Here is a 25,509-nt window from a genome sequence, read left to right as displayed (position 1 = left end):
ATAAATGCAAGAGTTACAATTTTTTTGCTCGTTTGTTTACAGGTGGAAAACGCTGTTAGACAAGGAAAGACAAGTTGATGTGCCTTACAACACGTACGTTGATGGACATACAGTTTATCAACACTACGTGCTTTCTACCCGGGATGGCCGAGGCTCGGGATGGGAGACGGTGGCTCGCCTCGCATCAGACCGTCAGCTCAATCCCAAGATCCAACTACGAGCTTTTTAACTGCAGCAACTTTAAGATACGCTATTGGAGCTGGAATTACCAACGACAGCGGGAGAAAGCCCGTCTGGAGCCCGCTGAAGGTCTCCGTAATGCTGGGTGAAAGTTTGGAAGTGCTACGGAGCTCTGCTGTCTGATAACGCATTCTCGTAAGCTCAACCTTCGTTAATATTTTTCTAATCATTTTATAAATTGTGATTTATTGACCTGTTTTGCACATGCACCAATCGTTTTAAATAAAACAAGAAATGGAATCATGTTGTCCAAATGTTTTATTGCGATCAATGTCTGCAATAAAAAAGAATGAAATACTATTTTTGTTTATATGATGTGTACATACCTTGTAGTATTTCCTTGTAACAGCAAAATCCTTGTCAGCCCTTCTGCATTTGGCAAATGTAATATAATTTGTAATTGCAACTCCTTTTGGTCACCAAGTGGCCGGCGTATCAATCTATACCTCACGTCAACACAGGCTGACAGGTTGTTATAATTTTGTCCACGAATGATCAACGAAATGATAAGAACAATCATCCAATCTCATCTACGTCTCATCTAGGTCATGCTGAATCCATTTTTTAAGATTCTGTGGGTTCCTCTGGCTTGATTTCGCAGTTTTAACGTCATCAACACACAGCTAACTTCAACCGCAACTGAACGTTCGAGGCAGACATTGTCCAAGATGGCTCCGCACATATTTCGCTCAGGAAACTTGTCTATACAGGGTGATTAAAAAAATGTGCCAATGTCCCACACTTTTTTCCTATGGCGTGGCTCCTGGGGCGTGGCTTCCCCTCTGCCTGGGCTGCCGGCCGCGGGAGTGGGTGGAGGTCGGGGCTCCGATCTTGCGTCACCCCGTGGTGACTCCTAAGCGTTCTCCTGCCTCCGCCTTCCGCTCTCTTCTCTGACTGAGTATCCGCCCTGTGCTCCGTCGCAGGTCGCTGGCTGGGCGCCGGCGTATCGGCGGGGTGTTGCCTGCTCCGGCGGGAGAACCTGCTCTGCCCTGGGCTTTGTTGACCGGTTGATGGGTGCACGGGTGCCCCTGGGGACCACCCTGGATCCCGCGGGTTCCTTTGCTGGGCTGCGGGAGGAGGGACGGGCTGCGCTGAACCCCTCGGGTCGGGGTCCCGGTGCCGGGATTGGCGATTGGGCGGCGTAGGGTCGGTCGCCAACGGGCTTACACTCACAAGGGATTCACACGATTACTGGGTTCTAGATCACAGAGCTGATTTGTGTACACTCTGCCCCGTTTAATCACTTAGCTTATAGACTCCCACACCACCATTGCCCTCTTTCCCTGGTCAACAGGCCCCCCACATGGTGTAAACCGGAAATACATCTAGCTGATGATAGTACCAACATATTAGTAATTAGTGTAGACGTTCATTGTATTACTTGTTGTAGTTTGTGTTTCTTTTCTTTCTTCTCTTGTTTCTTTTCTTCTGTTCCCCATAACCTATTCCTGTTCGCTGCTTTGTCATAATAAATGAGAAAAAAAAAGTGCCAAAATCTATTTATTATTATCAATTTATTTGAAAATCTTTTAAATAGACTGAATTATTAATAGATAATCAATTAATTAATTATTTAATAAGAATTATAATAAGAATTAAAAGTCTATTTAACAAGTAAGTACCATAATTAAAAGTCATGTCGGCTTGATGTTGTCCGTGCCGCTGGGGGTGTTCACATTGAGCACTTGTAAAGCATGAAATACAAACTGGAACTTATATACAATACTTGTATCCAGCTAGTTATTGTTTTTTTTATTTTTCATTTTTATTTTTTTTAATATACCGCAATGGTTTTGGCACATTGTTTTTTTTTTAAATAACCATGTACACACCGGGTGATTAAAAAGCAATATAAATATTATATTTTATATAGTATAATTTTTGTGTGTGTGTGTGTGACTGTGTGCACAAAACCCTATAGTTCAGGTTTTATCAAAGGCCTTTATTTGCTGATTTATTTATTTTAAAACGTATTTTTTGATATCTCAAAGAGCGTTATAAAGCTAGTGATCTTAATAACAAAATGTTCCTAAAAATTAAAACGCTAAAAAAGCAATTGCTCAATCGGGACTTTTAATTTGAAAATCTTGTCCAGATTTCTGCCTGTTTACAGATGGAGGATACAGTGTGCAAACGTAGGCAATGTCCCCCGCTGTTCCCCGCTTTCCAGAGTGGATTTACATACCCAGATTTCCGTGGTCGTAGGGAAGCGAAAGAGGAGGGTGACGAACTTGCAAAAACAGACACGACATACAGCTACCCACTTACCTCAACGCGTTGGAAACTTGCTCGCTAAAGTTAGTTAGAGCCGACGTTTTTTGTCACTTTCCTCGGTTCTCAACTCTACGGCTTACTTTTTACCCGGTCGGGAAGCAGGCTGGGAGGTTTTCGGACGAGTCGGGAAGCAGTCGACGCCGGTTCGAGGGGCTGTGGCCATGGCCGGAGGTGGCGGCGGCGGCGGCGGGCTCTCACCACTTGGGCCCGCACCGCCGATGTGGTATCACCGGGATCTCAGTCGAGCTGCGGCCGAGGAGTTGCTGGCTCGCGCCGGGAGGGACGGCAGCTTCCTGGTACGGGACAGCGAGAGTGTCAACGGGGCTTACGCTTTGTGTGTACTGTAAGTACCTCAATCGTTGAAAAATTCGTTTTATAACATCGAAACATTTTGTTGACGTGTTTGCTCTTGTTTCCTGCCTAAACTTGTTTCTTTTTGGCACGTTAACGATTACGTTCAGGCGTGATGTCCTCAGGGAGTTTAAAGTAGATTTTATTGTACTTGCCTGGCTGTTCTTTAGTATTTTTGTTTTCATTACAATGGGATATTTGTTGACGTTCCTACTTGTAAACGCTAGCTTCATGTGCACATGCAGCAGAGGAGAGAAAGAGACTGTTTGCCCAACACCCAAAACTCCAGCATGGCACTACAGTAGTCTGAGAGCGCCCAATGTCTATCTTCTGATAGATGTGGTCGCCTGTAGCGTCATATTTTACAGGGCACTCAGCACTGTGTGTGGGTGCTGAACCTAACTATTAACTGAATAGCAGTGGTGAAACACAAAAAACTTTATTTTTAAAGCTGGCTGGTAGTTAAGAAGTACTTCAAATGTGACTCTCATCCTAAATGCCCGAAATGGATGATGGAGCACACTCGCCATTCAAATAATATTCTGCCACCACTCCTTTTCTGGTAGACAAAAACATTTAAAGAAACTCCTCAACTGCCAGTGATGCCTCTTTCAATAACTCGGCCACATTAATGTAGTATGTCTCAAAACTACAAGGTAAGTCACATGCCTTCCCCGAATCACGTGACTGCTGTGACATTGACTTGACCTACATCCCTTATCTGATCATCTGCCCCATGCTGAGTTTATGGCTCAGTGGTAGAGTAGCTATTCCCCAACCCAGAGGTTGTGTGTTTCCCCGCCCTCTTGACCTCACCTAAGTATCCTTGAGCAAGATACCAAAACTTACGTTGCTCCTGATGCTGCATCATCAGTAGGTAAATGAGCATATAGTGTCAAAGTGCCTTGATGGTGGAAAGGCGCTGTACAAGTGTAAGTCCATTTACCATTTACACCATCTATACTTGTACCTCAAGTACCTTTAGTGCACCTCGGTGAGTGGTGGATGATCAGAAATAAAATATTGCGCTTCTTTTTACCAGTTTTGACTACTGTGTACTGTAGGAGTGGGAACCTCGTGGCAGGGCCGGAGTGGGACTCATTTTCGGCCCTGGAATTTCATGCCTCAGACCGGCCCACTCATTTAAAATTATGTCATTATGCATACACGTGTTCAGTGTTCTCTAAAGCCGTGTACTGTAATTCTGTGTATTCCAATTCAGTGCAGGTAATGGTTGTTTAACAAGGTGGCTTTATTTTAACAAGTGCAACACAACATATTTTGAACAAATTTAAAAATGGATTTAAAAAAAAAAACTATATTAAATGATACATTTGAAAAATAAATTAGGGCTGTCAAACGATTACAATTTTTGATCGAGTTAATTACAGCTTAAAAATTAATCGTAATTAGTCGCAATTCAAATCATCTATAAAATATGCCATATTTTTCTGTAAATTATTGTTGGAATGGAAAGATAAGACACAAGATGGATACATACATCCAACATACGGTACATAAGGACTGTATTTGTTTATTATAACAATAAATCAACAAGATGGCATTAACATTATTAACATTCTGTTAAAGCGCTCCATGGATAGAAAGACTTGTAGTTCTTCAAAGATAAATGTTAGTACCGCTTATAGAAATTTTATATTAAAACCCCTTTGAATGTTTTCGTTTTAATAAAATTTGTAAAATTTTCAATCAAAAAATAAACTATTAGCCCGCCATTGTTGATGTCAATAATTACTTACACAATGCTCATGGGTGCTGAAGCCTATAAAATCAGTCGCACCCAAGCGCCAGCGGAGGGCGGCAAAACTCCATAAAACACAATAAGTGGGCATGTCATTGTACTGTCATTTAAATCTGTCTGAGCAGGGCATGTGCGTTAATTGCGTCAAATATTTTAACGTGATTCATTAAAAAAATTAATTACCGCCCTAAAATAAATGAATAAATAAGACCTTTTCTGCAACATCAACTATTAACAAAATGAGTGCTTACAGATAAAACAAACATAGCAACATAACAATATGAAAAATAAAGAATACGTATTGCACATTGTAACAACTTCTAATGATACTATTATCCATTTTCCATTTCCACTTTAAAAACGCCACGTAATTGATTATATTAATTCTAATGTTCACTCGCTGAACGACATGGCAATCCTACCTTCCAGCTCTGCACCTGTGGTGTGTTCATTATGGCTAATGCTTGCTGCTACATATCCCTTGTGAGGTGCTACAAGAAGCCAAAGTTTCCACAATTACATATTGTCGTATCACACGGTGCAAGTTGCATTTTATTCGCCATCTGGCCTTACCACTTTCGTTGTAATCCTCTGTAGTTTGAGGCAGCAAGGTCGTTGCATGAAAAAAATTAGCTATTTTCGCGCATTTTGCCGATTCTTTCACGAGTGCTTTTCTCTTTTTAATTCTTATTTTTCAGCGCCACCCTTGCTCTTTTTATCCATCCGAGCACCGAGATAGCAGCTAATTTGGCTCAATACAGACTACAATTAGGGGGCGGAGCTGCATGCTGTATTTTTCGTCTGCACACGTGAGGATGAGTCTGGAAAAAAATAATACTGTTTTTTTTTTTAAGACGGCCCACAGGGACAGCGGTAACAGAATGTAAGTTATACTCAGTGACACTGTCATAAATAAATACCAAACAAAAAATTATAACAGTGTAATTTTTTTTTTTTTTTTAATAAAACCCGGACCGGCCCTTCTGGCCGGCCGGCCCTTCTGGAATCGTCCAGAAGCTCCCGATTAGTCACTCCGGGCCTGCGTGGTGCCTCACGATACGATACGATTTGGGATACAAAGCTCACGATAAAGATGATCTTACGATATGGTGATACAACAGTTATCGATACATTGGTCAGGAAATCATTCTAGGATATTCTACAAGCAACTAATAAACAGAAAAACAAGCTTCTGCTGTGAATTGGAATGAGTTTATCATTAATAGACATCTAATCCATTTGAACTGAGAGGGTGGCAGCTATGGCTGGTAGTGGCAGCCAATAACAGGCAATGAGGTAATTTTGGGCCATTTAAGCTCATTTACCTGTTCATTTTCAGTTACGTCCTGTAGATTTTGGGGTATTTTATGGGTCTCTTCCTGTTTATTTTGAGTTACAGAACAGGAAATGACCTGGGAATCACCTAAGTGAATAGGCAGTGACTCTAACTCAACAAAAAATGACCTGAACATGAACAACAAGTGACCTGTAAATGCCCTGAAAATCGGACAGAATGACTGTGAATGCTCTGGTTTCGAATGAACGAACTTTCAGTCTAAATGGATTGGGCGTCGAGCACCGTCAATTAGAGCAGGGCGGTAAACCGAAAATTTACCGTCACCGAAATTCTTAACGATGACCGACGTAATTTTGACCATGTCGGTAAATTCGGTAAATTAATAAAACAAGAAAATGTAGTCTTTTCATCCCGCTTTGATTCTGTGTTGTTCGTCTATATTCATTCCCCTTTAAGAAAGCAGTTAATGTGCTTACGTAGAGAGTCACGTGATCATCAGGAAGCCAATCAAACAAAAGCCCGGTAAGCTAACGCTAGCAGCTAACGCTACAAGCAAAACATGATGGAGTGTGGCTTAAGGGAGGTTCACCAAACTTTCAACCGACATTTAGTAGACTCTTGGTGGCATCCAGACGGGCTTTCACCCGCTGTCCTCCTTTGTTCTCACGATTTCCGGAGATGGTGCTTTCAGTGCTTTCTACTGGTAGCCAGGCTAACGCTAGCTAGCGGCTAACGCTACAAATGAACGTTATGGAGTCGGATAGCGGCTCTAACCTTGTCGAAACGGCTGAATTTAATGAGTGGATTGGGCACGGACTGCATCTAGCAATTACTATGTGGCGTTATTTTGTATCTGTCTGTGTGTGATTCCTCTGATAGCTTTTGTGATGGTAAAGCATTCAGCATAAAGTACAATCCAACGGCAAAACTTATAATGACCGAGAAATGGCCCCAGCTATTTTTATTGTGCGTGCATTTATTAAAAAATGCACTGGGGGAAAAAAACCCTTAAACCATAAAGTAAACACTTGTATTTAATAATTATGTCACAGCAGCCATTAACAATAAGTTGTCTTTTTGAAGTGTACTGTTCAAGCTGCAAGTCATTTGTGTTACAATTGCATGTTTGCACAGGCATATTGATTTTGACAATGTACATTGTTCAAGTCATACACGCTGTTATAAATGTTCATACTTGAATTCTTATTGCTTACAATACATTTTTATAAACTTAATGTTTAGACTGCATGTACAATTGTTAAATACAGTATATCAAATTGAATGCTGGTAAATAAATCAACAAGAAATAGTTAATCTGTATTTCATGCATTGATTCAGATTTTCAAATTATATAACAGTCCGCTTGGGCGAATTTATCGTCATTTATCGTTATCGAGATAAATCTGCTCAATTTATCGTGATACATGTTTAAGGCCATATCGCCCAGCCCTACCGTCAACGCAGCCTTAGAGTTAACTGAGACGCTATTATGGTGGAAGATTTTGGTAGCAACTTGTTGGTTCTTTTTTTTTTTTTTTTTTTTTTTTTTTTTTAAGACATTGACACCTTTTTAAAACGATATCTCAAATCTTGGCAGGAGCATATCGATAACCTTTTGGGATACAAAGTATCACGATATATCACCATTTCGATATTTTGTCACACTCCTAGTGTACTACACAGAAAATGATTTAAATTTTCCGATTTTATTAATTGTCATACAATACAGGGTTCTCACGGGTCCTTAAAAAGTCTTAAAATGTCCTAAATTTAAAATTCGGATATTCAAGGCCTTAAATTAAATGGAAAATTAAATTAGGTATTGAATTTCCAGAAAATGCATTAATGCCAGGTAGGGTTGGGCGATATGGGAAAAAATATATATCACGGTATTCCCAAGACAATATCACGGTTTCGATATTATCACGATATTTTTAAAACACCATTTTCGACTAGGCAGCTGGTAGCGAGGATCTAAAACTTTAATCATTTTTGCGAAACCGACTCCATCAACTGTTTGAATAGGACACATATCTTTTGCCAGATAAAAGGTTATTGCGTCATTAATGTCATTCCATCGTTTACCACTTTTCTCGTAGGGAGTGCATTTTAGGAAAGCATCCGAAAGTTTTTATTGCTTTGGAGCTGTAGCGGAGGTTGGCTTTTTAGCTTTGGCAGTTTGGCTCTCAGTATATTGCTTTGGATGTTTTCGTTTCAAATGGTGGAATAAGTTTGATGTGTTGCCATCAATTCCCTTTACGTGTTCCTTGCAAATTATGTTTTTTTGATCTATATCGTCCACTTTGAAGCCAAACCAGTTCCAAACAATCGATGTGGAGTTTTTCTTAGTGGTAAACTCTTTTGCCTCGCTAAGCTCACTCTCTGCTGCCTCCGCCATGACGCACACCTCCTTTGTGAAAGTGGTAACAGTGGGTGTGTGCTACCGGGCGGCGTCACTCACTTTCCAGTCTATTGATTGGCCTAGATTAGAGAGCCTGACAAGGAAGTGTAAAAAGGGAGAAAGGGAGACTAGTGATATGAGTGGGTTTGAAATAAAAGTTAATAAACCGCGATATAACGATGTCCTAAAAAATACGTACCTTCAGCACTTAAGATCGTGAGACGGTTTTATATCGTCATATCGCCCATGTATAATGCCAGGTTTGCTACGAAAATCTTCCATTAGAATAGTGTTCGCTCACTTGCTGCCATTGATGACACTAGACATCCAATGGCATACCACACACAACACTTCACTTTTGTCCATTAATATTCATGACGTTAGCAATTGGTGCTAGGCGGGTCAAGCTCGCTTTTGTCCCTAATGGTAAATGCATGAAAATAGTGTGCGAACGAGATGTTTAATGAGCTAAACCTACCAATTCTGTCCGAAAATGATGTCCCTGGTGCCAAATTCACTGCTAAAGATGTGGAAATGTTCAGTTAAAGAGATGGCTTGAGTGTCGAGGGCTGAAAAAGAGCCGACCTGATCCAGAGGTAGCTTTTTTATCACACCTTTTTCTTGTGTGCATTGCCTTACGCCACTGACAATGACATTCTCCTTTTTCAACAATCTGTCCTTTACCACCCTATGCCCTGTCTTTCTTTCTTATGTCTCTGACTGTTCTTGGGGGTAATTTACATTGCTATTTTTGTGTAGCGATCGCAAATGCTACTCAGTGACAGCCAACGAACACTTTTAATTTTTTCATTAATAACAAATCTTTATTCTAGAATTTATTTACACGTCCCCCTTACTAAAGTTGTTTTTTTACAACAGAAAAGTTAACAAATGGCATTCGTGCGTTACGCCATTGTCATGCAATTCAGGGTTCCCGTGGGCCCTTAAAAAGTCTTAAAATGTCTTAGATTTAAAATCTGGGTAATCAAGGCCTTGAATTTAATTGAATATGACAGGTACTAAATTTCCAGAAGATGCATTTAATGCCAGGTTTGCTCTGAAAATCTTCCATTAGAATAGTGTTAGCTCACTGGCTGCCATTGATGGTGCTAGACATCTAATTCATTTTGACTTGATTGGACATCTAGTGCTGTCAGTGGCACTGCAACTACAGCATTCACGTGCAGTCTTTTGTGGGCTTTTACAGGTCACTTCCTGTTCCCTTTAGGGCATTTACATGTGACCTCCTGTTTATTTTTGAGTCACTTTCTATTCATTCGGGGACATTCTTGGGTCACTTCCTTTTCAATAACTCAAAATCAATAGGAAGTGACATGTAAATGCCCCAAAATCAACAGAAAGTGACCCGTAATTGCCTCAACGGGAAAAGGAATTGACCAAAACTTAACTTGTTGCCTGGCTTTGGCTTCCATGGACGGCCACAGCGAATTATGTATTCACCGTCACCCTCCCACTTCAAATGGATTGGATGTCTACTACTGATAAAATCATTCCAATTCACAGCAGAAGGATGAAAGGGCTTGTTTTTCGGTTTATTACTTGTTTTGTAGAATAATTCCCTGTATTATGTTTCGATAATTGTTGTATCGCCATATCATGACATCATCGTAATCGTGAGCGTGATAGTGCAAATCGTATCGTGATGTATCCAGAGGTTCCCAACTTTCCACCCCTTGTGCAAAGTCTGCAAAAATAGTTTTTCGTGAGGGTCAAAGCCGTCGAGTCGCACGCATGAGAGGAGAAAAACACCAGTTAGAGTGAAATAAAATTTTGTATGTTTTTTTCATCATCAGAAATCGTTGCAAGATAATAATATAATTTGAAGGTAAAATGTATTAAAAAGCATTAAATGTGACTTATAGAACGTTGCAAGAACCCTGTACATGTGTAAAAAGAAGCTGACTGTTATATGACAACAATTTATAAAATTGCAAAAAAATCTACTCACTTAGGCTAGGTTCACACCGCAGGTCTTAATGCACAACTCCGATTTTTTGTCTTATCTGTTTTTCTGGTGGGCCTTTTCACACTGCCTTTTCCATTGAGCCCGTTGAAGTATTACGCGTGCGCACTAACACGCAGTCCGACACACGCCGAGCAAACCAGCTCGCATGCGCAGAAGCATCAAAACAAATGACTACAAATGTTCATGATCATATTTTGATTTCCAAAAAGAGGACACAAATAACAGACATTAATAATCCCCGTGTAGTTTTATAATCAAAGTTCAAATGGATTAATGCAACACATGCATGCGCTGTGTGTTCATGAAGCACACACATAAGCCTTATGTGGGTAATTCAGTTTGCCCCGACTCGGCCATGTAAGCAATACTGAAATATTGCTCATTTGGCGCACAGAAAGAAAACTGAACATAATCAGGCTTATCCTTTTCTTCGTTTTATTTTTTTATGACTATGCTCAAACCCGCCTACTGCGTAAAAGCAGAGTTGAAGCTAGGCACTATCGCTAATGCACAGCTACATCGCTGCCGTCCTGCCTGTGGCTCTCGCTTTTTGCTGACGTAATTGCTGCATGAATTCCATTTGGGAGACTTGACAGTTCAGACCTCTGCCAAATTCTGGAAAAATGTGGCCCAGGTCGGATTTAAACCACATTTAAAATGGTCCATTTCTATGCCACTTATCACGTTCAGTCAAGTCGGTGCCTCACTTGGGTTAGAAAAACCCTAAAAATTCTGATTCGTGCATTAAGACCTGCGGTTTGAAGCTATCCTTATTGATATGTGATAAAGTGGGACCATACAGTTGTAATAAGTGTCAAGAGAAGCTTGCTGTTGACTTAACTTTTTTTTTTTTTTTTAAGATTTTAACTGCATCAGGAAGTAATCTGACACCTAGTAAAAATGCAGATTATTTCCTCCTCTTAAACTCTGACAGAGTATTGTGGAAGTGACCCTTGAGCATCCCCGAAACCCGTGAGAGGATAAGCGGTACAGCAAATAGATAATGGTTCAACAACAACAAAAATGATGCTGCTTCCTTTCTGCTTAAACCTTCTTATATCACTCATTGTTTCATTGTTTCTTCTCATATTAATTCATCATGAAAATGGAAGACAGCATCGGTTTATCTATTTATGAGTGTACCAGTCTGCAGTGCGTAGGCAACATCTGAAATTTACAGTGTGCACTCTTCTAAACACTGGTTAGAGTTTCTTTCTGTCACCGCCCACTGCTGGTAAACCTACAGTATATATCTTTTGTTGGAACTTGGTTCGACCAGTTAATTGAGAGTTTCACCTCTAATTTCAGTTCCTTTAAACATGAAAAGCAAAATTAATACCACCATCCAATTTACTGAAATTAAATGTACAACTCCATATACTGGCACTCGTATTTAACAGGGCTGTGTGATTAATTATACATTTAATCATGTTTATGATCTTTGTCATGATGAAAAAAAACAACAAACAAAAATAACTATTGCGTAACACGGTGTCATGCATATGCAAATTTGAGCACTTATAACAATCTGAATGGTAGTTTACCTTTTTTGCCAGTGGACACAATATTTGCCCAAATATGGACTAACCAGAGCGTCGTATCTTTGCACTTTGTGTCTGTGCATTTCAGATGAGCCCAAGCCCAGAGAAGCCTTCTGTGTTTGTGGCTGTTGTTTATGCACAATATACTGTAGCTTTCATTCATGGTAGATTTGATCTTGAATCTGTAGTGGTGGCAAAGAACTGGAAATTTACAAATATTTTATGAAGTGTTCCTGAGCCCAAGTGGCATTAAACTTTACCCAATGATGCAGTGTTGTCACCATACTAAAATGTTCAACTTGTTATCGATACTCAGAAAAATATTTGATTCCTTTTGGGATACAGTGGTACCTCTACATACGAATTTAATTTGTACCAGGACCTGGTTTGTAGTTCAGTTCAATTCAGTTTTATTTGTATAGCCCTATATCACAACAAGGTTGTCTCAGAGGGCTTTACAGAGTCAATTTGATACACAGTCAGATACAGTAAATGAATGAGATGAGTTCATGTCCTGGGCATCCCCCATCCTCAGACCCTCCATGGCGGCAAGGAAAAACGAAAAAAACCCAGTGGGAAAAGAGAAACCTTGGGGAGAACCCGAGTCAGGAGAGATTCACTCCCAGGACGGACAGGCTATAGATGCACCAGGACTGATGATGGATATTAGCAGAAGGAGTTCCAGTTTGTAGAGAGGCAATGGGGTGAGGGAACATGAGGGGGTCCATCTAGCCAGATGAGACGGGGGGGCAACGAGGACGTCCATCCAGTAAGTCGAGATGGTCGTAAGTCAAGCGGGATTTTTCCATAGCAATACATTATAACAAAAACCTACACTAAATCCTTCATAAATACTGCTGTTACCATTACAATTAACAATTACATATAGCAAAACAAATAAATACAAATCGTAATATTATTAATAATAATAATAATGTAACTAATTGGGTTGTAATGTGACGGTTGTTTTGCATGCTGTTCCTGAACACACCGTGTGACTGACGAGAGAGAGAGAGAGAGAGGTGCGGTAGAGTGGGAAGTTTTTACTTTTTTTCATGTTGTTGGCGTCGGATACGGCAGACAGTAGCCTTGTTGTTCTGAAATAAGTGATTAAAGACCTGATGAAGCTGGCGACTTCTTTGCCGATGACACTATAATAATAATAATAAATTGGAAATAAAAAGGTGTTTTCATTGTCACCTTTTTTTTTCACCACCTGCACTAGCCGTCTTGGGACCCATGTTGATTTCTCTCACAAGAATATCCACTCTGCGTCCGTCTTGCGGGAAAACAATGAAATTACGACACTGTCATAAATTGTCGTATTTCGGGCATGTTAGGGTCATATGTTGAGACAAATGTCGAGTCAAATTTTACATTAGCTGTCGAAATGATCGTATGTCGAGGTACCACTGTATTACATTAAAAAACAGTGTTATATTTTTATAAACTCTTTTAGTGCCATTGGTGATGATAAACGTCCAACCATTTTGCTCCTAAAAACTAAATTAAAGCTCTTCAAATGAGTTTATCACTAGTAGACGTCCAATCAATTTAAAATAGGAAGGCTCTCCTGTCAATAGCGGCCAATGAGTTAACAAGGAAAATGCAAAAATATTCTCCATTACTATCAAGAACAGTGCAAAATCGACCATGAGATCAAATTTCTGGTTACCTGTGGTCGTGGAAAAACAAATACCGGTATCGTTAGAAACAAATATCGTATCTTGATAAAAAGATTTCATTATCAATACTTCAATACTTTTCCATACTTTTGACCACCCTGCAATAATGGGTGGTAGGTGCAGCTACTTTTTCTGCCTCTGCTTATTTTTGTTTAACATGTAGAAGGCATCACATTCAAAATGATACAAATAAACATAAGGGAATTTTCTTCAGATTAAAAGTCAATAGCTTGTCTTTGTTTATTCAATTGAATAGTGGTTGAAAAGGATTTGCCAATCATAGTGTTCTGTTTTTATTCACATTTACCGCAATGTCCATTTTTAATTGAAATTAGGGTTTGTAGATACCCATGTGACTCACACACAGCCATGTTTTTTCTTCTTGTGGGCTTTGGACCCATACATCTGTTTCTATTCTGCTGTTGTGCGTGGCTGTAATGAGAAGGGTTTGTGTTGGAGACTTCAGTACTCAGACTGCTCACTTCAGTCGGTTTTAAGATTTTTGTATGCCAGCTTAATAAAAAATGCCTCTATTTAGACAAACTTTTTCTTGCTGTAAGTCACTATTTTTGATAACTCCAAAGATATGATTGCAGTTTTAATTGTGTCAAATTCACTTCCTGTCCCAGCTGCAAGGTGACATACAGTATGTCAATGATAATTCAAGACAAAGATCACAGGTTATTGTGAATGGTCTATTGTTATTGTGCCATGAAGTGATTGAATGATGTGATGACCATTCCTTAAGAAAGCGCAAGAATGAATATAACTACTTGTTAAATTCTGTGTTCATATTTTAGGCAAGGCAGGGCAAATTTATTTCTATAGCACAATTCAACACAAGGTAATTCAAGGTGCTTTACATCACATAAAAAAAAAAAAAAAAAAAACGGGGAATAGAAATAAACCCCCAAAAACAGAATAAAAAGTAAAAGTCATTTAACATTATAAGTTATGAGTATGGTGTGGTAAACTGTAGCGTTTTTAGCTTTGATTTAAAGGAGCCAACGGTTTGAGCACACTTCTGACCTTCTGGTAACTTCTTCCAGAGGTAAGGAGTACCTGAATGCGGCCTCACCCTGCTTGGTTCTTGTTCTTGGAACACAGAACAGACTGATTCCACACAACTTTAGTGGTCTAGATCAGGGGTCCCCAACCTTTTTTGTACCACGGACCGGTGTTATTTTGGTCTTTTTTTCACGGTGTTCTGACAAATTTTGCAACCCATCAAAAATTGCAACAATGCGGTTCTGCGCATGCGCGTAACATTAAACACAGCTGCAAAATGCGCAAATGCATCGATTCCAAAGTAAACACTACAAACATTCTTGAAAGAAAGGAATATTAACTTAAGTTTGATCATGGAAGGACATGTAGAAAAGTTCTCCTCAGATACATCCTGCCATGTTAGCTGCACACAACAACTGCACACCGCTCTCACCAATAACGACTTTGTTAAGCATTAAAGGGGAAATGTGAACAAAGGTTGGCCAACCATGTTTTTGAATAATATCAATGGCTAAACAGTTATAAGCATATTCTCATTATTTATTTAACGCAACCCTTCCAGATTGTTTGTTTAACCCATAGCAACGCCCCTGACAACAAAAATGCTTTTCTTCGGCAATCTTCGGAAATCTTCGGAAATTACGTCACACCGGGAAGTGCGAGGGAAGTCCGCCATAGAACAGTATTGTTTGTTGCATTGCTTCTCGGTAAGATGCCACGGCGGTGTGTGGCGATGTTTTGTTCTCACTCAAACGAAAAGTTGTATGAGTGGCCAAAGGATAGCAGGGCACGTAAATGGACATCTTTCGTTCGCACGAAGCGAATGAATTTCACGCCATCATCGAGTAGTCTTCTCTGCTGCAAACACTTCGAAGATGCCTGCTTCCTTAACCGGTCTGCTTATGATCAAGGATTTGCCAAAAAGTAAGTGTGATTTTTGGATAGATGACTGATGACTTTGTCAAAGCAGAGCTGCCAACTGTTGTGGAATGTACAGTAGAAGCTAGCGACGTTAGCCGAAAGCCAACTCGTGGCAATAGTCGTGGCATAGTTGTTGTTGTGTTCGCTAGTGTTATTTCCCAAGGACGGCTCGCGAAGGGCGTAACATAAAACGAGCCACACAATTTCACAAGTGGCACAAAATTTACACAATAATCAAACTCTCAATGAATATGGTTAATGGTGTTATACTTATATAGCGCTTTTCCACCTTTCAAGGCAAATGTACAAAATGTAGATGAAGCGCGGCTTCAGGGTAAGCCCAGGCCAAAACAACAAACAAAAGGAATCTACACCTGAACCCCAACCGCTAACTAAACCCTGATCATGAAAATGAACGAAGAAAAGACAGCCACTAACCTAGCTTCTTACGCTAAAAAAAACAGGAGAAAACGGGTTGAACAGAAATGGCGACTTACCCCTTCTTGCTTCGGTGCTCTTATTTAAAGTGGTGAACAAAAACGATCCAATAACGAATAAACACAAAAGACCTCACCGAAAAAGCGGGAGCGTATCAGACTAGCAATCAAATGCAAACGAGCGTGAATGGCGAGCAAACAGCTGGGGACCGCGGCAGAATGCTGTGAAATGCGACCTCCCAGAGCGTTGACAGCGGCAGGTTTACATCGCCGGTGAGTTTGTGCACATTTATTTGTATAGACCCTACTCGCCAACGTCACAGAATGACGTCTCGCTGTATCCGGCTGCCATATTGTCCGTCATTGTTTATCCGTATTCTCAATGGTTTCAATTTGTCGTGCAATTTGTAGTGCAATTCACGGAAGCCCCGGTGCTTTCAGACACTGTAAACTCATTGGATGCGTTGCATAAAAGGCGTTATGTGGAAAAGCTTCAGTCTATCCATTCGCGAGAACCGTATTTGATGCCTAAATTGATATTTTTTCGACCCGCTGTCTTCGCCCTCTCTGCCTGACATCTGCTACCCTGATATCTACAACTATCTTGTCCACACAAAATCAGCCTATTCTCACGAAAGTTTGAAAAACTTTAAGAGTAGCACTCTAAGCAACATTACCCCGTGTGACCCTTTACTTCCAATTTTCTAAAATGGCGACAATTAATTAAAAAAAAAAAAGTTGACTGCGATGGCCGACGCTTCAAGGATAGGTGGATATTGGACTATTTCTTCAATAAAACACGCAACAACTATGTCTGCCTCATTTGCAAAGAGACAGTCGCTGTTTTCAAAGAGTTCGATGTGACGCGATAATGTTATTACCGAACAAGACACGTTGACATGTACGACAACATTACAGGGAAGATACGCAGTGAGAAATTACAGCATCTTGAAGCTAGTTTAATTTCACAGCAGCAGTATTTCGCAAGAGTCCGAGTGTCGAAAGAGAACGCCACAAAGACGAGACTGTTGAAATTATGAATTAAAAAAAAATAATAAAGCAAATGTGACACACAGAAGGGCTTGCTAAAATTTGTTTAAATATATTGTTCTATGTAAATCAGCCAAGGTAGCCCCCCGCATTTTTACCACACCAAATCTGGCCCCCTTTGCAAAAGGTTTGGACACACCTGTTTAACTGATGATCCGTAGATGAGGCCAGCTTCTTTCGCTTGGTACCAGCTAAATATTATTCAAAATGTAATGATGGTGGAAGAAATAAGCATCTTGAATTTGAAACTGTATGTTGTCGGCGATTATCCTCGCAATGATCTTAATTGTGGTTGTCAGCCCAAAACCCTCTAAATATATATTAAATGCATCTTACCAGATATAAAATGACTACTACATAATCTTGGGTAATCGTTTGGAGCCCAGTTTTCTCGTCGAATTGCAGCAGTCCATCTCGCTCTCCTCTCCGGGTCTCTCGGAATACGGTAGAACTTCAAGTCTCTCCGTCTATCTTCTCTGTTATTGCAACCAACCGCCACACACGCCTGCACCATTTTGATTATTAATGTTAACGAGCACGAACACGACGAGTTGACGCGGAGGCGTGGTTGTGACGTCATGTGAGTAGGGTTTGTATTATATATTTTCACCTTCATGCTTCAAGCATTGCATTGCATTTGTAGCGGCGTTTCTTTCACGGTGATCGCTTGATAGCCTTCTAGTTTATGTTTCGCGAGAGCCGCTGACAGGTGACAGCGAGCGTGTTGGCATTGAGTCAATCTCGCAGCGAATCAGAGAGCGGCTGAAGTCATGCAGTGAATTATGGGAAATGTAGTCTCGGGACAACACTGAAGTGGTGCTTTGTAATCCGTTCGCTTGTGTGAAAAAACTACATTTCCTCACGCCATTAGACGCCACGTACTGCCGAAAGCCCCAGCTACTGTTAGCTCCATGTGTTAACAAAGAAACAAAGTTGTAAGCATGTCGTGTGTTCGATACCTTTGTCAACAAAACGCTCATAACAAGACACTATGCATGATCCGTTTAAGAGACGCTAGGACTGCAAGTAGTAGTAGCCAGTAGTACGAGGCGAGGCGGAGATGAGCGAGAAGCAAAACTTTGCGGTCGAATGTGGCGGCAGTCCGCTCTTGTTTTGTTTTCTTATTGTTGTCACAATAAAGTGGAGAAAACCATCAACGACTCATCTCCTTCTCCCCCCCCCTCAACGTTTTTATATTATTATTTTATATGCATGAGCGCTGCCGGATCGGCCAAAATGAACATGCAGTCTGATTATTATTTTTTTAAACAATGTCATCAGATAGACAAAAACATAAAATGATGTGCAAATGCCTGCATCTTCAAATCATGAAAATAATAACAGCCTATATTTTACCAATCTTGTAATCTCGATGGGTCTTGTCTCCATTCGATGTCAGGTAGTCTGGGCACATTGTTTGCATCCTAATTAGCGTCTGGCTAATGCATGTACGATCCAACATAAAATTCCAACCTCCTCCTCTTCCTCCAACTCTTCAAAAACTTGGGTCTCCTCACTTGCGCTTGAGCTATCACTTATATCGCTGTTTGAAGCATTGTTTGAAGGGCTTTGTAGGGCGGCCGTATGGAGCTGTTCTCTGTGTGACATATCACTTCCGGATTCGTCCCCTTTCAGGCTCGAACTTCGGAAACGCGATTATTTTGTCAAATATACAACATATAAATCATTTTTTCATGCTTTATTTGTTGAACAATGTTTAATTACTTTAATTGTGACCCTATTTGGCATGTTATGAAATTACTTCACATTACAGCTTTAATTAAGAAGCCCGCTTCACAAAGATACGATGTTGGAAATTGTAGCAAGGTTTACAATGCTCTCGTCACGATGTCAGGATATTCCGGAATTACTTTTATCCAGAACCTCGTTAGAGTTGTTGTCTCAAATGTACGTTTAATAAGGTCACCGTCATTTGCGATCTCTACAAGCTGATCCTCCTGTTGCACAAACATGCTCGAATCACTCTGTTTATTCACAAACAGGTCACGAATCCACTTCTTCACAGTTTATGGGTCTTTGAGGTTGTAGGCTCATCAGGTGCCCTTTTTGGGGTAAAAATATCTCCAAAGACATCTGTTTTCCAGTCATCGTCGCTTGTGTGGGGGCTAATTATTTCCGGGAACAAATGTGCTGCGCCCGCGGCCTAGTAGTACGTTATTATCGACGACAAGCGCACATAGATATATTATATACACAAACAAGATGTACTGCTAGCATTCCAATCAATGGATTTCTATGACGACATTCTAATCTATCCTGTAGTATTATATCTAGAGTAGACAGGGATATTGGTGTGTTAAGCAGGGGCACAGGGTTAATTCGTCCAGAATGCGGTCGTTAATAATTATTTCTGTGCGGACCGGTAGCAAATGCGCCACAGACCGGTACCGGTCCGCGGCCCGGCAGATGGGGGACCCCTGGTCTAGATGCTTCGTAGGGGTCCATCAAATCAAGTATGTATTTTGGTCCAACCAGCAGCAGTATCCTTTGAAAGCCAATGTAACGATTTCATCACAGGTGTAATATGGTACAGTTTCCTTGTATTTGTAAGGAGCCTGACAGCAGCATTTTGTATTAGCTGCAGCTTCCTGATTGATTTTTTTTGTTAAGAGCTGTAAATATACCATCGCAATCATCCAGTCTACTATAAATGAATGCATTGATTTTTTTTGGTAAGACCTGTAAATATGGCATTGCAATAGTCCAGTCTACTAAAAATAAATGCATGGATGAATTTTTCCATATCTTGTTTGGACAAAAGCCCCTTAATTCTGGCTATATTTTTTGGTAGTGATAGGCGAATTTAGTGACAAACTTAAGATGGATGTCGAAGTTTTAGGCATGAGTCCCATAGTTACGCCATCATTTTTACCTCGAAGCTCACCTTAACCAATTGTAACGGTAGATTTCCTGCATAATGTGTCATGGATGTTGTATTCAAGTCTTAAAAAAGGAAGCATATCACAAGGTTTTGTATAAAGTGACATGAAGTGTTTTTAGGGTTAATGAACATCACTATTAGTAGCTTTGCAGAAACTTGCGATGTGAATGCTAACAGGCAGTAAGGCAAACTAATGTTAATGCAGGCTGACAAAAACATAACAAAGATCTTGTGTAGTTCATCTAGAGTTCATAGTTCAGGGTGAGGCTTTGCGTTGCATTACCCATACAGTAGATACAGGAAACTGGTGACCAATTCCCAAATGAGTCATCTTTTATCATGTTCCTAACAAGAGGGTGAGTGGGTTTCATTCCTACAGTTTGGGGAGTGGCTTTATATAACAGATTGTCTCTACTTGTACCAATGCTACAGTATCCCCAAGAGCACATTGTAGTCCTTAAGATTCCCTGAATAAAATGTATTGATAAATATACAGTGTTACTGACTTTTTACCAAGAGCACAGAGGCCTAATATCTAAATATTTTCAGGCGCTAAGTGGAAAATTTAGGGACCCGTAGTCATCTTGTAAAATGACTTTGGTGTAAATAATATCTCCTCTCATTTTCATTATTTTAGTGATAAATAGTACAACAATTAATGTAGAAACTGTGAAAAGGATGACACAAGTACTTCTGGGTTGAACTATGGAGCACAACAAAAAAAGTAGATTCTGCTTTTGATTTAACGAATTCCAGTCTTGTTTATATATATATATATATATATATATATATATATACGTTCTCAAAAGTTTAAGTATTGACCTTCTGTTTACCACGTAGCGGTCATAGAAAGGTATTCTGTCCCTACTTTGAAACATGTTGGAAGCTCCATGTTGTATGTTCTGGTGCTACTGTTATTTATCATTGTTTTAAGTACAAACTAAAACTACAGGAAGTTCCCAGTCAACAGTATAATTTTAATATAGAAGCACAGTTACATTACAGCCCCCATAAAAACAGCTCTTGGTATAACACCCCTCCAAAAGGTAGATGCTGATACATAGGTACACAATAAGGAAAGTTTTGAAGTTCACTGGCCCCAACGGTGCTAAAACATGAATTTAGTACATATAATCCTTTTCCAATTCCATAATCACATCCATAATCATTCCATAATTACTCCAGTATAGCCAGTTCCTCCTCCATCTCCTCCTCAGTTGGCTGATTTTTGTGCACTTATGCCCAGGTAGTGTATCCAGGGTGTCTGCTTCTGGGCCCTGACTGCCCCAATCTCAAAACAGCCCTCACAGCCCCTCGTTAGTCAGGTACATAAGACTGTTAAGGGTCTGTGTTGAGAGCTTTGAAGAGATGACTAAGGCAATTATGGCTAAATATTTGCAAACTAGGCCGTCGATATTACTTTCTCCGTAGTCACACGGATATAAATTATCACGTTATGGTCATACCATAGGTTTCATACTTGTTAGCTTTTCTCTAACTTACCTTTCTGCATATGTGGGCATTGATCTGCACACCTCACAGTAAACCTTGGTTCTTTTCTAATCGTTGCCAGCCAATTCCAGCGGTCTCACCACTGTAGCTGAAACTTTCTCTCCCTTTTCTTTTCTTATGAAATTCGCTTTCCCTCAACCCCTCCGGTGACTTTCTCTTTCTTGAGTGGTCTTCTTCCCCCCCCGGTGCTTAGCCGGGTCCTGGGTGTTTCAGAAACATGTAGTCTTGTAGTATGGCGTTACTGTATTGTAGTTACGTGGGTACTGAGATACTGACAATAAATCAGCAGCAGTATTCAGGTTGTGCGCGTTCACGTGGCGTGAGTGAGCGGATAAGATGTGTTTACACCCCACGGAACGCAATGGCTGGCTGCATAGGCTATAAGGTTGTCTTTGATTGGGATAGCGCAACGTCATCAAAAGAGGGAACCACTAGGAATTAATGTGAAATATATGTATTTTTATTTTTTATTTTTTTAGTCGTCGCATAATTTTTACTGGCCCCACCGGGCCAATGGTTGGAGCATTTTGGTGGCCCTCACAGTTTAAAAGTGGGTCTGGGCCACCGGGCCATTTATATTGTCGACCCCTACTTCTATGTTTCAAAATGGCATGTATCGCTGCTGTTTGTCAGTTTGGCCAATCATCAGTCAATTCCTAAAAAAATCTGAGTGGAAGTGTTGCAGGTGAAATATTTACTCACGTGGAGTTGTTTTTTTCCCAAAATGTTTATAAGTTGCATATTTTCAAGTAGTGTAGTTAGTCTGTACTTTAGAACAGGTTTGGTGTTTGGTGAATGTTGACGTGTTAGGGAGTAATATTTGAAGAGGCCCGTGCCATTTTTGGATGAAATATGCTAAGGGACAGTTTGTGATTTCCTCTCTAGTTTGGGACAGCTTCAGCTAAATTGAAATTCCTATGAGACTGTCCGTGTTATCTGTGTAGCGCGTCTAAACAAGTTGCATTTCAGACTTTTTGGCTTCAGTCTATTGGGCAAACGATCTCCACTAGTTCTCTATTTCTTGAAGTCAGTAGGTGAGAAACAAGTAATTTGCCACTCTGTCAGCCATTTTTTTGAAACTTGACTAGGCAACACGTTTAGGCCCTACCATTCCCAATTAACATTGAGCTGTGGCACTTACGGTGTGTGATTGTGTTTTGTTTTTTAGAAAGACAAAGTGATTACATTTTTAACATTAACAGAGTCTGTTGTCACAGTATCAACGCATCCACATGTACAGACACTCACAGCATGTACATAGAGTGTAGCCTTGAGGCATCTATCTGTAAATCTAGCCTTTTCTCCTTCCCTTCTCCCTTGAAACAATAGTATTTACTTGGATAGAGAATCTTGTCATCTTTCAACAGGAAGACAAGTTCTCATGAACACTTCCCAATGGATCTGCTACCTCAGGTACAGTACTTAAATTACCGTATTTTCCGCACTATAAAGCGCACCTAAAAGCTTTCAATTCTCTCAAAAGCAGACAATGCGCCCTATAATCCGATGCACCCTATATATGGATCAATATTGGTTAGTCATGGCATGACATTTTCTTTAGCACAGCACCATCTAGTAGATGAATGATGCAACCCCACCACTACCACTACTCCTGCTGTGCTTTATAATGCAGTGCGCCATATACAGGTAGTCCCCAAGTTACGAGGTACCCGACTTATGTGATTTCGACTTTACGACGCCGGAGTCTTATTATTTTTTTAATTTATTTTTATTATTTTAATTTTTTTTTTATATAATGTTGACTTTTGTTTGGTGATGCATGCTTTTATCTTGGCGCAGGAAGCGTAGAGCAGGTAGTACTAATGGCACATGAGTTAGAGCACACAAAAAAGAACGTATTTGCGCACACGAAGAAGAGCGCACCTGCACGCGCACACACGAAGAAGTCTCGCATCCTAGAGAGAGGGGAAAGCCTGCAAGCCTGCGCACACATTTGTTGCTTGTGAAGCATCCACAGAGGCAACACCTGTATATAACACCTTTTTTTTTTTTTTTTTAAATACTGTTTATTGTGCGTGCTAATTGTTTGTGTAGATTGTTATTGCTGTATTAGCAGCTAGTTATAAACGCAAATTTGAATTGGTGTTATTAAAGATGAAGCTGATTTAACTTAATTTTTAGTTTAGTTACACTCTGCAAGCGTTCATGTCATGAGCAGCTGAATAAAGTCAGCAAACCACATGGCAACGTCATTTAGCTTAGCTCGCTGTCTAGGTACAACTTGGCTCCAACGTCTTGGTGAGGACAGTACAATGATGTATAGTACATGTTTTTGGATGGTTTTTTTTTTCAGATTTAGGCATTGTTAAGGGGTACTTAAAGGGTTAATTCTGACTTACGTGAAAATTCGGGTTACGTCACCAGCATAGGATTGGAACTCGTTTGTAACCGAGGACTACCTGTCTATGAAAAACAGTTACAGAATAGACCCCAATCACCAACGTCACACAATCACGTGATCGCTGTATTGTGCCGCCATATTGTCCGTCATTTTGTGTCCGTATTGTCAATGATCGTAGTTTCTAAAGGTGGATTCACTTGCAAATTTTGGAAGCCCCGGTGCTTTCAGACGCTGTAAACTCATTGGATGAGTTGCATAAAAGCCGTTATTTGGAAATGCTTCGGTCGATCCAGTCGCCAGATCCATATTTGATGCCCAAACCGAAGTTTCCTCCCGTCCGGTCCCGTCGCGTGCGTCAGAGCTCGTCCTGAGACCACAAAATTTCCAATCATACACCAGTTTATGTCACGATGAGGAGTCGGGTACTCAAAATCGGCACCGGCCTGACTATGAACCGACATTTGGTCAGCTGAGCGTCACCGTTGTCACGATTGTAAAATGAAACTTGATCGACAACGGGCTGGTGTGTCCCGAAAAATAGCTGCCCCGCGTGAAATGTCCCCCCCTGACGGGAACGCTTATTTATAACACTTTATTGACGTGAAAACATCAAATGTTTTCATGGACACATTACAGTAATGGACTTAGGACTGTAAGATCAGTTTTAAATAAATAAATTACACAAAATATTAGTACTGTATTTTAGTAACAAATCGTGGACTGGGCCACATTAACCATCTTTGAACAGAAATGTATTAGTCTACACTCTACAGGTTTTCACGACCATATCCCAATGACAATCACACAGGTATGACATTCATTAGTTCAAGCAGAGTAAAATAATACATATTCACGGTACAAGAAAGTCGTTTCCGTGTGGGCGCTCCCGTCAGGGGGGGCATTTCACGCAGGGCGGCTATTTTTCGGCACAACACCTGTTGTTGCGCTCACCTTCTTGCTGCGCGACCGTGACGACGAGCTTCGTAGTCTCCGTCTGATGATGTCTGTGATCGTGTTGGCATCATATTGATGTTTTCGCCGCTGTGTAACGGCTGTCGACACAAACGCATCATGGACCCAGATAAACAAACCATGCTGCTTTAGAGATTTGCCCTTTTAACAATGGGCACACAGCAACTACTAAAATGACCGTTTATCTTCTCTGTTACTGCAACCAACCGCCACACATGCCTTCACCATTTTGATTAATCAATGTTAACGATTGTCAGGAAGGTTTTTGGATTCGTTTACTAGGCGGTGATTCCTTAGACAAGCAGAAAAACACGCAGTAATAAGAGGAATGTATGTAGCGGTAATATGTAAACACGATGAGCTGACGGAAAATATGGCGGCACCAGTCAGGGGGCGGAGTTGTGACGTCACGTGATAGGGGTCTATAGGCTATTCCTTGAAGGTGTGCCTTATACTTCGATGCGGCTAATAGTGCTGCAAATACGGTATTTGTCCTTTTAGGTGTGGATTATTTTTTTGCAACTGAACATGGGCGGAGTTATGGATTTTTTTCCCCCTCTCATAATTCTACTGCAGTATCCTGTAATCCAAATGACTAGTAACTAGACAGTGAGTAGTCACACATTCACTGAAAGGAGACTGATCTTTTTATTCTCCGGCGTCGGTCGGAATCCTCACATTTACTTACAAGAGAATGAGTTTTCATAAAAACCTAAAAACTAACTTTATTAAGCCATTAGCAAGCTGCAACGATTAATCAATTACCTCGAGTATTCAATTAGAAAAAAAAAAATATTCGAATTAAAT

General features: G+C 40.4%; 1 protein-coding gene across 2 annotated transcripts in view; it reads left to right on the top strand.

The window, feature by feature from the left end:
• The first annotated feature begins 2,355 nt into the window (after window positions 1–2,355).
• The window catches only part of inppl1a (inositol polyphosphate phosphatase-like 1a), a 68,000-nt gene continuing 44,846 nt past the window's right edge, over window positions 2,356–25,509 (top strand). Inside the window, exons 1-2 of one of the 2 annotated variants that reach the window (XM_057838880.1) lie at window positions 2,356–2,537; window positions 2,617–2,857. In XM_057838880.1, coding sequence (XP_057694863.1) covers window positions 2,676–2,857 — 182 coding nt within the window. In that variant the 5' untranslated portion in view covers window positions 2,356–2,537; window positions 2,617–2,675. Of the gene's footprint in view, window positions 2,538–2,613; window positions 2,858–25,509 lie in introns of both variants that reach the window. The other variant, XM_057838881.1, reaches the window with a different exon arrangement.

This window comes from Corythoichthys intestinalis, chromosome 6, assembly GCF_030265065.1.
Source record: "Corythoichthys intestinalis isolate RoL2023-P3 chromosome 6, ASM3026506v1, whole genome shotgun sequence".
Lineage (NCBI taxonomy): Eukaryota > Metazoa > Chordata > Actinopteri > Syngnathiformes > Syngnathidae > Corythoichthys > Corythoichthys intestinalis.
Note: the sequence above shows the minus strand (reverse complement) of the source record. Positions and strands in the feature narration are given on the sequence as shown.